The sequence below is a fragment of the Urocampus carinirostris genome, chromosome 20 (genome assembly GCF_059441175.1).
Source record: "Urocampus carinirostris isolate Australia breed hairy pipefish chromosome 20, RoL_Ucar_1.0, whole genome shotgun sequence".
Taxonomy (NCBI): Eukaryota; Metazoa; Chordata; class Actinopteri; order Syngnathiformes; family Syngnathidae; genus Urocampus; species Urocampus carinirostris.
Window position 1 is genome coordinate 10,467,928 of NC_142368.1, and position 13,648 is coordinate 10,481,575.

The window sequence follows — 13,648 nt, forward strand, 5'->3', positions numbered from 1 at the left end:
TTTGATATTTAGTTTCGTAGTATTACTGTAGTTCCATCTTTGTTGAGTATTTTTTCAGAATTTCTGCAGTACATTTTTGTTGCATTTCTGTATTTTTGTTGTATAACTATAGTTAGAATGTTCATAGTATTTTTGCAGTATTTCTGCAGTAGTATTTTTGTACAAATACCATAGTAGAATTTTTAACATATGTAGCATTTTTGTTGTAGTTCTGTCGTAATACTTCTGTAGAAGTATTTTTGTACCATGTTTGTTGTAATATTTCTATGATAGTATTATTATATCATAGTATTACTGTAGTAGTATTTTTTTAGTATTTCTGTTGTAATACTTATGTGGCAGTATTTTTGTAAATATAGTATTCCTGTAGTTTTTTTTTGTAGTATTTCTGTCGTAATACTTATGTGGCAGTATTTTTGTATTGTAGTATGACTGTGATGTTTTTTGTAGTATTTATGTAGAAGTATTTTTAAAGTATTCCTGTACTAGTGTCTTAGTCGTATTTTTTTCAATATTACTGAGGTTGTATTTTTGTAGTACGTCTGTTGTAATATTACTGTAATTGTATTTTTGTATTATAGTATTACTGTAGTTTTTTTGTAGTATTTCTGTCGTAATACCTATGTGGCAGTAGTTTTGTATTATAGTATGACTGAATTTTTTTTGTAGTATTTCTGTAGAAGTATTTCTAAAGTATTTCCGTACTAGTATCTTAGTAGTATTTTTTTCAATATTAATCATGTTGTATTTTTATAGTATGTCTGTTGTAATATTTATGTAATTGTATTTTTGTATCATAGTATTGAATAGTAGCATTTTTGTAGTATTTCTGTCGTAATACTTATCTGGCAGTATTTTTTTAATAATAGAATTACTGTAGTGTTTTTGTAGTATTTCTGTAGAAGTATTTTTAAAGTATTTCCGAACTAGTGTCTTAGTAGTATTTTGGTCTTTTTATTTGTAAACTTATTTTTGCAATACACCATGATATAGATATAGAGAAGGAGATCATTGAGGGGTTTGTGTCACGGCCAGATCAAATGGTGGACCCAATCGCGTAACGTTTACTCACAAGTTTATTGAGATAGAGGGGAAAGGCAGGGCCCGCGATCCGGTGCTCGCTGGACGCAGGAAGCAAGCTAACGAGTTTCGAATGCGGAAGTGAATCATCCGGAGCGGGAGATCGTGGTGCCGAGAACGGAAAAAATCAGGCCGATAGCCGGGACGGGAGAGCAAAACTGGTTTGGGATCAAAAACGGGTTGTAAGCCGGGACGGGAGAGCGAAACGTGGTCGCGAACAAAAACAGGTCGTAGCCGGGGGAAAACAGGGGAATCAGGAACGGATGGGTAGAAAAAGGGTGCAAAAAGCGGGACAGACGGGAGTCAGAGTCAAAGCACTTGCCTAGTAGAAACAGAGGTTCACTGATGGACTGTCAACCGGAGAGTGACAGGACTGGGCTTCAAAAAGGACAGGGAATCTATCAGGTAGCCCGCAGTGGCGGGCGCCAAATGAGCGGGCAGAGGTGATACTAATCGGTAATCATGACAGTTTGAAGCCCAGAGACAAAATGGATATGGAGTGTCTCCGCCAAGCCCTAAGTGTTAAGTTGTCCTCTATTGTTTATTAAGTGGCTATTTTAAAGCAGTTTTAGGGGTGTCGGCGTCCAGTATGCGACGGAAATCTGTAACTAGTTACTTTTATAGCATGTCACCATGTTTTTGTGTCAGTAAATTGGGGGGAATGAAGTATCTGTAACTCATTACTGTACTGTATTTCAGTAACTCAACACTGTCTGTAACAAACATATTTCTTAGTGTTACACATATATTTTGGGCAGCGTGTGCGGCACAGTTCTAAGGTCTTGGGAACCTCCTGTGTGGGTTCAAATCCAGCTACCAGACTTCCTGTGCGGAGTTTGTATGTTCTCCCTTTGCTTGCGTGGGTTTCCTCCGGGCACTCCGGTTTCCTCCCACATTCCAAAGACATGCATTTCGGTCCAAATTGTCCCTAGGTGTGAATGAGCGAGTTATCTGTCCCAGTGTGCCCTGCGATTGCCTGGCAACCAGTTCAGGGTGTCCCCTGCCCACTGCCCGATGATTGCTGGGATGGGCTCCAGCACCCCCGCGACCCTACTGAGGATAAGCGGTGCAGCTAATGAGATGAGACAAAGATATTTTCTCTAGCGGAATAAAACAAGACTCCAAAATAAATGTCACAATAATCATTTAATAAGCATACACGTTATAATATAAATATAAAACGCTATTTTTTTCCTCTCAAAATCAGTGAGACATCATTGTATCTGTGTAGAGACAGACAAGCATACAAACAAGAGTTTTTCAGTCTACCAAAAAAAAAACAACATCATCTTCATCTATCACGTGAATGTTGCCCCCTAAAACGGATTGACTGATCTGGGATCGGACAGAAAAGCAGCCTTTTCTTTTATCGTGTTTTTATTATAGTTTTTGATATTATCGTTTTTTTTCCCAACGCACAGAGAAAAAGCGACAAGGACCTCTAAACCTCCACGCACGTCTACTTCCAGGGTTGGGTAGGGTTACTTTAACTGGATTACTTTCAATGACTTTTGGATGACTCCAATACCAAATATGCTAATAAAAGACAAAAGAAACTACCGTATTTTCCGCACTATAAGGCGCACCGGGTTATAGGGCGCACCCCGAAAAAATAGTTTTTGGCCCTATATTTGATATACATAAGACCCACCGGGTTTTAAGGCGCTACAATGGGAACGTGGACAAAACAGTCAGATGGTTCAGTCCAACTTATTACCCCCTTAACATTCCGAAAGCTTGCAAAGACGCAAATACGTGTCGAGAACACGTGCGGATACGGTGTCCGTACGATGTCACTCAAATGCATCGTTCCATCATTCGGAAGGTTAAAGTCTTGGGATTCAAGAAATGCCAACCATTCCTTAGTTTCTATTTTCTTTTGTGCTCGCAACTTTACTGTATATATGACAATAAACACTTGGAATTGAGTTTAATTTAAGAATAGACACTCCATTCCATCCATTATCTGCACCGCTTATCACAGAAACATCGAGTTCAGTCTGAAACAAGATACAGGGAAAATGTATAGCCAGAGTAGCTCACTGAAGTCGTTGTGTTCATAATAATGTGCAGCCGTGGTCCTCTTATATCCGTGAGTTTAGTAAATCCAGGAGAATAAAATATTTACAAATACAAAATAGTAAAAAAATGCTTTCTGTATGCCGTCAGCCACGTGCTATACGCATTCATCCTTATAGTGCGGAAAATACGGTAAATATGAATACAATGATGACTCACAACACATGGTAAGCTTTCTCTCCTGGCTTTGATCTCTTTGATCTCCGGCAAAACGAACATAAAATGCTACAGAAACAAAATGAAAATCAATCCAAACAGCTTGCCGACATCATTTTTGCCGTTCCATGTTAAAACGTCATATTGTCAGATATAACGAAATTGTGAATATGCTTAATTGCTGTTAAAATTGTCGAGAAAAAATGTTCTAACCTTACATTGTTTATTTGCTGTTATTAGTGTCAATAAAAATGTTCAAACCAAAAACCCCCAAAAATGTATTCCGTTACTCCCCAAGCCTGCAGAAAATTAAGTCATTTTATTCATATTTAGTTTCTTTTGTCTTTTATTAGCATATTTGGTATTGGAGTAATCCAAAAGTCATTGAAAGTAATCCAGTTAAAGTAACCCTACCCAACCCTGTCTACTTCTGACTTGAAGTTAGAAAATAGTGAACATTGGCGATGATGACATTGAGAAAACATCCAACCTAGAAGATGACCAACAGAATAAATGAGCATTTTATTTCATATCGTGGTTTTCAAACCTGCCATTCGATTTATTCCAAATCCCGAAAGCTATTAAAGACCCTGTAAAGTGAATTGACATTTTTTCCCAGCATGCATTAGACGCTGACACAACAATTTCCAAACGTGTGCAAATACAGTAATAGCTCATTTTTTGCGTGGTCACGTTCCGAAAAATGTCCCGCGATTGTCAAAACCCGCGAAGAAGAGAACGTCATGCCTTTCATAATCTGGCCGTTTTATTGCTCAATTAGGACACCATCCACTCTACATGATACGTTGCCGCCATCATGTGGACGTGATGGAAAACTGCGTTTACCTTTCTGGTTGAGAGTCAAGTCAAGTCAAGTCATTTTTATTTGTATAGCCCTAAATCACGAAGAGAGAGAGAGAGAGAGAGAGATGGGAGGAGAGGAAGATAGATGGGAGGAGAGTGAGAGAGATGGGAGGAGAGCGGGAGAGAGGGAAAGAGAGCAGGGAGAGAGATAGACAGAGAGAATGTGTAAGAGATGGACCAAGAGAGAGAGAAAGAAAGAGAACAGAATAGATGATGAGCGAGAGAATGAAAAAAATAAATATATAAAAATGGGGCGGCAGTGGCTCAGGAGGTAGAGCGCTCGTCTTGGGATCATGAGATCGCAGTTTGAGAGAGAGAGAGAGAGAGAGAGAGAGAGAGAGAGAGAGAGAGAGAGAGAGAGAAAGAGAGATAGATAGAGAGACAGAGACAGACAGAGACAGAGAGAGAGAGAGAAAGAAAAAAGAAGGAAAGGGAGAAAGAGAGAAAGACAGAGAGAGAACAAGAGAGAGAGAGAGAAAGAGAGAGAGACAGAGTGAGAGAGAGAGAGAGAAAGAAAGAGACAGAGAGAGACAGAGAGAGAGAGAGAGAGACACAGAGAGACAGACTGAGACAGAGAGAGAGACAGAGACACAGAGAACCAGAGTGAGACAGAGTGAGAAAGAGAGAGACAGAGAGAGAGAGAGAGAGAGAGAGAGACAGAGATACAGAGAGACAGAGTGAGATACAGAGAGAGAGAGAAAGAAACAAAGGGAGGAAAGGGAGAAAGAGAAAAAGACAGAGAAAAAGAAAGGAAGAAAGAAAGAAAGAAAGAAAGAGCAAAATAAAAAAAGAGAAATAGACAGATGTAGAGTCAGACAGATATAAAAGGAGAGGAAGAAAAGAGAGAAGAGAAGGAGGGAGATAGAAAGCAAGAAATATAAAAACAAAGACACAGGGGGAGAAAGAGATAGATTGAGAAGGACAGAAAGAAAGAAAGTAAGAAAGAAAGAGAGCGGGAAAGAAAAAGACAGACAGAGAAACAAAGAAATAAAGACAGACAGAGAAAAAGACAGACGTAGAAACAGACAGAAAAAAGAAAAATGGGAAAAAAGAGTGGAAAGAGGGCGGGTGAAAGGAACCAAGAAATATAAAAACAAAGAGAAAGAGGGAAAGAGAGATTGAGAAGGACAGAAAGAAAGAAAGAAAAAAAGAAAGAAAGAGAGAGGGAAAGAAAAAGACAGACAGGGAAACAAAGAAATAAAGACAGACAGAGAAAAAGACGGACGTAGAAACAGACAGAAAAAGAAAGATAGGAAAAAAGAGCGGAAAGGGGCAGGGAGAAAGGAAGCAAGAAATATAAAATCATAGAGAAAGAGAGAGAGACAGAGAAGGAGAGATAGATTGAGAAGGACAGGAAAAAAGAAAGAAACAAAAAAAGAAAAGGAGATAAGAAAGAGCGAGAGAAGAAGAAAGGGAGAAAGAAAAAGAGCGAGAGAGCAGTTTGATCACTTTGATTCTCCGCCGTTTGTACTCCAACTCGTGCTTTTGAGCACTCGTTTTTGGTTACCCTGCACAATACAGCGACATCTAGTGGCGTCCTTTTAATAAAACCCATAATGCTTCACTTCCTTGTCTTTATTTTCAACATAATGAAATCCAGATAGAAAATAAACTTCAACGGTCTTTCTCCCGTGGTGTTATTTGGCGAGTCTCAACTCCCATTTGGCATTACCGCCCTCTACTGTTAAGGGGTGAAATTGACCCTTAGTTTTTTTTTTTTCTTAGCACTTCTAAAATAATGTAAACACTCCCGTGACACACTTTTAGGCCGTGACCCACCAGTTGGGAACCCTTGATTCATATAATAGCAAAAACATTTGTATTCACTTTCCAGGGTCTTTAAAACTCTGTGTACTAATACCTTCATCGCCCTCAATGGTAGGACAAAAATAGTACAGCTTCCTTGCTGGTAATATTTTCCATTATTTAGGCTTTTAGAAACAGTTACGAGAAACTCGTAGGCCAATGTAACACCGGTAGTATGAAACTGTTACCAGTAAAGCCAACACACTAGTACATAGACCTTAGACCAGGCACGTCAAACTCAGTTTGGCTCTGGGACCGGATCCGGACTTTCTGTTCTCAGGGGGGGGACAAATCAGTAAAATAATGCAAACCCCGAATGTTTTGCTTTTTTTCAGTACTGTGCTTTATCATTCGACCTACATTAGTAGCCTACCATAAATATTACTAAGAATAACCCATTTGTTTACAAGCAGTAGGAACAAAACTGATTTTCATGTTTGGCATTGAATGTGTTAACTGTTTTACACCTGAACCAACTCACCACGCTACACAAACTCAAGTGGGAGCTATAAATATTAATATTGAAAAAAATAATATATATATGAGAGGCGTGTTGGAGACCCCTGCAGTAGGAACAAAACTGATTTTTATGTTTGGCATTGAATGTGTTAACTGTTTTACACCTGAACCAACTCACCACGCTACACAAACTCAAGTGGGAGCTATAAATATTAATATTGAAAAAAAGTATATATATATATATATATATATATATATATATATATATATATATATATATATATATATATATATATATATATATATATATATATATATATATATATGAGAGCCATGTTGGAGACCCCTGCAGTAGGAACAAAACTGATTTTTATGTTTGGCATTGAATGTGTTAACTGTTTTACACCTGAACCAACTTACCACGCTACACAATCTCAATGGGAGCTATAAATATTACTATTGAAAAAAATTATATATATATATATATATATATATATATATATATATATATATATATATATATATATATATATATATATATAGGAGAGCCACGTTGGAGACCCCTGCTTTATAAGGACATTTTGGACAGCACACGTGGTTGGGTCATTTTCCATTTCCAGTGCCACGCCAGTTTTTCAGTTTTTCTTTTTTTTTGTAGTTGTTTCTGGTTTGGACATTTTGTTAGTAGCTTAGTGCCCCGTTTTTGTTTGTTACTTTATTCCTGGTTTTGTTAATTAACCCCATCCTTATTTTGAGAACCCCTGCCTTTAAAGTACTTTACTTTATAAACGTTTTTTTTCCCAAAACTTCTGTACTTTTAAATTATAATTTAAAAAATAATCTAGCCGTCCCTGGAGCGTTATAAAATGGTTGATAAAATGGTTACCCGGAAGGTAAATCAGGGTTGGGTAGGGTTACTTTAACTGGATTACTTTCAATTACTTTTGGATTATTCCAATAATATATGCTAATAAAAGACAAAAGAAACTAAATATGAATACAATGATGACTCACAACATGTGGTAAGCTTTCTCTCCTGGCTTTGATCTCTTTGATCTCCGGCAAAACTAATATAAAATGTGACAGAAACAAAATGAAAATAAATCCATAAATCATTTTTGCCGTTCCTTGTATTCCGTTACTCCCCAAGCCGGCACAAAATTTAGTCATTTTATTCATATTTAGTTTCTTTTGTCTTTTATCGGAATATTTGGTATTGGAGTAATCCAAAAGTAATTGAAAGTAATCCAGTTAAAGTAACCCTACCCAACTCTGTTTATTAGCCTATTTGGTATTGGAGTAATCCAAAAGTAATTGAAAGTAATCCAGTTAAAGTAACCCTACCCAACCCTGTTTATTAGCATATTTGGTATTGGAGTAATCCAAAAGTCATTGAAATTAATCCAGTTAAAGTAACCCTACCCAACCCTGATTAACTGCGATAACCGAAGTAATACTGTACTCGGAATTTTACGCTGGGACGGATTGAATCATCCCGAGTGCCGGATCCGGCCCGCAAACCATAGTTTGAACATAACCTTCCTTTCAAGCTGCCGATCATTTATTGGATAAACAGAACCGAGCCCGAATGTCTTTTTAGTTATTTCTTGAAACAATATAGAAAAAAAATATATCTTTCTTTATCCTTATATTTCAAATCCAGACATTTCTTTCTGATGTTTGGCGAACATGCTGTCGAATCCCGGTGTGATTTATTTCTTCCGGTTTGAATATCTGAGTGTCTTTTGTGTGTATGTTTGTGAGTTTTGGCAATCAAAAGGAAAAATATTGAGCGAACCACTCTTGCCGCTGAGGATCCGGAAGGTCGATATCGACGTCCTTGGTCTCAGGAGGGCTGCAGGGGAGGAAAAATGACGAGAAAGGTATAAATACATCGAAATAGTAAGTGGAAAGTGTTTATAGAGTGCTTTTCGAGTCACTGAATACCTCCCGGAGCGCTTTACACTTACCCGTTCACACACACACTCACACACCGATAGCAGCGTCATCCGTCAACATTGTGGATACAAAAACGAGCATTGCAAGATTTTTTTTCTTTATATTGCCGCATATTTTGTAACTTATTACCATAAATTCCGGACTATAAGCCGCTACTTTTTCCCCAAACTTTCAACCCTGCGGCTTATTCAGTAATGCAGGCCAATTTATGTCATTTTTCTACAAAAGGTAAGATTTAGACCGGTGGAATATATGCGCCGAGGAAGACTGCGACTTCTTAGCCTGTGCACAAATTAAATTAGCGACATATCCTCACCATGCAAATTGCAAAAAGAAAGGCACATGACATAGCTTTCAAGCTAAAAGCAAACGAGCCGTCCGATAAAGAAGGAAACAGAGCTACTGCATGTAAACTTTACTTTGCGACCGTGTTGCTAGCGTGTTTTTGAATAAGGGAACGTGGGACGACGTCTATATGACATAGTCTCTTTCCCATACTGGGGTGACGTCAGTTATAAGGAGGAAGATGATTACTACAAGTACGGTATGTGTTTTTAACACAGCCGTTTACTGTGTTGCGAGCGTGTTGCTAGTAGCGTTTTGCTACCCTTCACAGGCACGGTTTGGGATGAAAGTTATAATATTATTATTAAAGCTTTGAAAACTCTCTCGGTGTACCGTCTTTCTTTGTAAATATGTGTAACCATGTATAATATGTATTTGCAACTGAATATTTTTGCAATGTATTTATTTTAGAAACTTATTCTGATATGTTTTGCACGAGGAAATGAGAAAGACGGGGCGGGGCAAACGCGTGCTGACGGGAAGTGGAGTAAAGGTGAGACGTGTTTGTGGACGCGGCCGACAATAGTGGATATATATTTTTCCCACCCTTACCTTTGGAAATATTGACTTTTTTCCTTGGATTACTTTCAACGGGACCCGGACTCTGCAGGTCTGCATCAAACTTTAAGTACCGGTTTCATTTTCCGTTCATTTTGCCGGCTGTAATTTTTGGACTGTGTCAGGTATGGGTTAATTTTGTGTTTGTGTTGCATTTTTTCATAGTGGACACATGCGGTTAATATACATGTGCAGCTTGTGCATGTACAAAATCGGTTATCCTCCCGAAATGTGGTGGGTGCGGCTTATAATCCGGTGCGCTCTATAGTCCGAAATTTACGGTATATAGTGTTGAAGTAAACTTCGGTAGACCTCGAGTTTTTGCGTGGATTTAACAAAAGCCAAAGCCAAAACGTCACATCGATATTAAAGGATTTTATACATTTGACTATAAAGGATTTTATACGATTGACTACAAGTTACATGTATCCAGTTTAATGCAATAAAGATATTTACTGACTGTGCTTTAGTTCAATGTACAATAAAAGGTCAGGGCAGGCTGTGTGAAATGCATAAGTGGCAGATGTTTTGTCCAAGACGAGCCGCATTTCTTCTGATAACACGATGCGTGGGTGGGCTGACGCAGGACGACCAGTCGTCGGGGCGCTGATGTGTGAGATTGTTGACTCCTAACCACTAGACCACCAGGGATTTTTAACTATGAAAATGTACCGTTTACTTAATTGTTCAAATCAGTTATCTGACTCCATTAACCAAACACGACCTACATTGATCCAACGATTATGTGCGCTCGTTTAGAGAGAGAAATGACCAGGAAGCCGGTAATTCCACACGGGGGCGAATTTTTATTCCTAACAGCAGATCTAAGTGTACCCAACAGGACACGGCCCCCCATCCAAGTTGCCCAGGATCGTTTATACATTTCAACAAACAAAGCAAAGACATCCTACTATTCTCCTATTGGTGATGTGTCATCTGCAGCTAACTTTAGCTTTCTCTTATTGGTTGTCCTCTCCACGCATGATGGCATGTCGGTTCTTCCCATGGGTGCGCCAAGGCAGTTGTTTTGTGCTCAACAATCTCACAGACCAGCGCCCGACGTCTGGTCGTCCTGCGTCAGCCCACCCACGCATCGTGTTATCAGAAGAAGTGCGGCTCGTCCTACACAAATCATCTGCCACTTATGCATTTCACACAGCCTGCCCTGACCTTTATTGTACATTGAATTAAAGCAGTCAGTAGATATCTTTATTGCATTAAACTGAATACATGTAACTTGTAGTCAATCGTATGACATCCTTTAGAGTCAAATGTATAAAATCCTTTAATAAGGTTATGAGCAGTGTTGGGAACGTTACTTTAAAAAAATAAATTCGTTATAGTCACTCACTGCTTCTTCCAAAAAGTAATTGAGTTAGTAACTGGGTAATTTTGTAGTAAAAGTAACAAGTTACCAGGAAAAGTAACTATTTCTGTTACTTAAAAAAACAAAAACTTAAATTGACAATTTATCATGGTCCAAAATAAACGTCTCTGTGGGTAGACCAAAACTATGTGTCTGCTCTAAATGGCCCGACTGAAACCACATCACTGTTTTGGTAGTTCCTTTATTGTGGTCACGCGAGGTTGCCACGAAAGTAAATCTGTTAAATATATATTAAAAAAAAAGATAAATATTACTAAATCTTTTTAGCTCCTAAAAAATATTAATCTTATTCTTGTGTTCGAATTTCTAAGACTTTTGAAAATCGATTTAAGACCTTTTAAGTCAATAGTCCATTGTTAAAATTGGAATTTCGACTCTTTTTAGAGAACCGGCATTTTCAGCTAGGCTCACTAAAATCAGGCGACTCTTTTGGCTCTAAATGGCTCTTTAGCTTGTTTTGGTTGTTTAATCCATACATCCCCATTTATTATGTATTATTATGAATCACTTAAAAAGGGGGAAAATGAAGCAAAATGAACACTTAGACGTTAATAACGAAAAACACAGAAAACATCAATTATTTATAAATTTACAATGAAAAAAATACAAAACAATTCAAACCTTTATTTATACTCAACAAAAAGTCAACAGTACAGAATATCTAAAAAAAAATCTTCACCGATTACAGGAGAAAAATAGCGTCTCGAAGTGAACCGACTCCCGATTGGAGGAACCGGCTCCCACTTCCAAGAGAAGCCTCATAGAGCCGTTCGTTCACGAATGACACAATCCGCCATTTCCATAGTTCTAAATACTGTATTTTGAATCGCTATCTTCATCTATTATAATCTCTATTTCAAATATCCAAATATACGTGACGTAAACAACTCGGAAGAGATCGAAAAACACGCTGCCATTTGCGTTCTGCAGCGAAAGTAATGCACCGATTTTGACCGTCAGTAACGAGTAATTTTGAAAGAGTAATTCGTTAGATTACCCCGTTACTAAAAAAATAAGGCCATGAGTAATTCCAAACACTGGTTATAATTTCCCAACGCTTTTAATAATCCATTATAATCTATGTTATATTTTTGTTAGTCCTGCATCGAACCAAACAATAGTGCAATACAGTAGAAAAAAACATGAATAAATCCGGCCCGCAAGACAACAGTGAGAGAAGCGCAAGAGGAAAATGAGCTGTCGTTTTATATATTTCACTTGCAAAACAATTGTGGTAGTATTTCTCCATTTCTCTCTGACTCACTTCTTTTTTATTTATTTCTCCCTCTTTTTCTTTCTCCTCTTCACTCTCTCTTTCTCTCTCTTTTTCTCCTTTCTCTCTCACTCTCTAACTCTTTCTTTTTCTCTGTCTTGCTCTCTTTCTATTTTCTCTCTCTAATTAATTCTATTTTTTTCTATTTTTTTCTTTCTTTCTCACCCTCTTTCTTTCCTTTTTTGACCTCTCTCTTCCTCACCTCACATTGTCTCTTTTTTCACTTTCTTTTTCTCTCTATATTTATTTCACCCTTCTTCTCCATTCATATCTCTACTCTGTCTCCCTTGTTCTCCCTATCTGTTTATCGCTCTCTCTTTCCCTCCCTCTCTTTCTCCCTCTCTTTCTCTTAAACTTACTAGTCTGGCCCCCGTTAATTTCTTTTATAGCATTTGTGGCCCCCAGCTAAAATGAGTTTGACAGCCCTGCCTTAGAGCATACCTGTCAACCTGTACGGTTTTGCCGTACAAAGTACATTTTTTTATGCATTTTAAGACAAGTACGACGTTGAAATTTGTCAATCGCATGCGTCTGCCGCCTGGGGATTTCCCATCATGCATCATTCAGGAAAAAAAAGATATCGTGTACGATTATTTTGTATTTTATACGGGAAAATACGACAGTTTGTACGGGCATGGAGCCGTGGAGGTTGACAGGTATGTAAGAGGGCCCCACGTTGGAGACCCCTGTTATATAAGGACATTTTGGACAGCACACGTGATTGGGTTATTATTCATTTCCACTACCGCGAGAATGTATTTTTTCTTGTTGTTTTTGTTTTGGACATTTTGTGAGTAGCTTAGTGGCCCCTTGTTTGTTACTTTGTTCCTGGTTTTGTAAAATCCATGCTTTTACTACCGCGAGAATTTATTTTTTCTTGTTGTTTTTGGTTCGGACATTTTGTGAGTAGCTTAGTGGCCCCTTGTTTGTTACTTTGATCCTGGTTTTGTAAATTCCATGCTTTTACTACCGCGAGAATTTCTTTTTTCTTGTTGTTTTTGGTTCGGACATTTTGTGAGTAGCTTAGTGGCCCCTTGTTTGTTACTTTATTCTTGGTTTTGTAAATTCCATGCTTTTACTAGCGCGAGGATTTATATTTTCTTGTTGTTTTTGGTTTGGACATTTTGTGAGTAGCTTAGTGGCCCCTTGTTTGTTACTTTGTTCCTGGTTTTGTAAATTCCATGCTTTTACTACCGCGAGAATTTATATTTTCTTGTTGTTTTTGGTTCGGACATTTTGTGAGTAGCTTAGTGGCCCCTTGTCTGTACTTTGTTCCTGGTTTTGTAAATTCCATGCTTTTACTACCGCGAGAATTTATTTTTTCTTGTTGTTTTTGGTTTGGACATTTTGTGAGTAGCTTAGTGGCCCCTTGTTTGTTACTTTGTTCCTGGTTTTGTAAATTCCATGCTTTTTTTGAGAACCCCTGCCTCAGTTCTTCCCACGAAACCAGAATGACCTAACCCGAGTGTTTTGGGTGAATGATATTACGTTTTTTTTTTAACTTTAAATTAGTTTTTTTTTCTTTTTGTACCTATTTTGTGTGCGTGTTTGTGTATTTGACGTTATATTTTTTCACTGTATATTCATTTTTTCATACAATTGGGTTTGAACGCGGGCAGCACGGCGGGGCAGTGGTTAGCGCATGCGCGGCACAGTTCATGTCATGGGAACCTGTCGTGGGT

General features: G+C 38.0%; 1 protein-coding gene across 2 annotated transcripts in view; it reads right to left on the minus strand.

The window, feature by feature from the left end:
* Positions 1 to 7,647: 7,647 nt before the first annotated feature.
* fam184ab (family with sequence similarity 184 member Ab) overlaps positions 7,648 to 13,648 on the minus strand; it is a 113,438-nt gene continuing 107,437 nt past the window's right edge. For both annotated transcript variants that reach the window (XM_088324846.1, XM_088324845.1), the window contains one exon: positions 7,648 to 8,299. In XM_088324846.1, the coding sequence (XP_088180972.1) occupies positions 8,291 to 8,299 (9 nt within the window). In that variant the 3' untranslated portion in view covers positions 7,648 to 8,290. The remainder of the gene's footprint in view (positions 8,300 to 13,648) is intronic.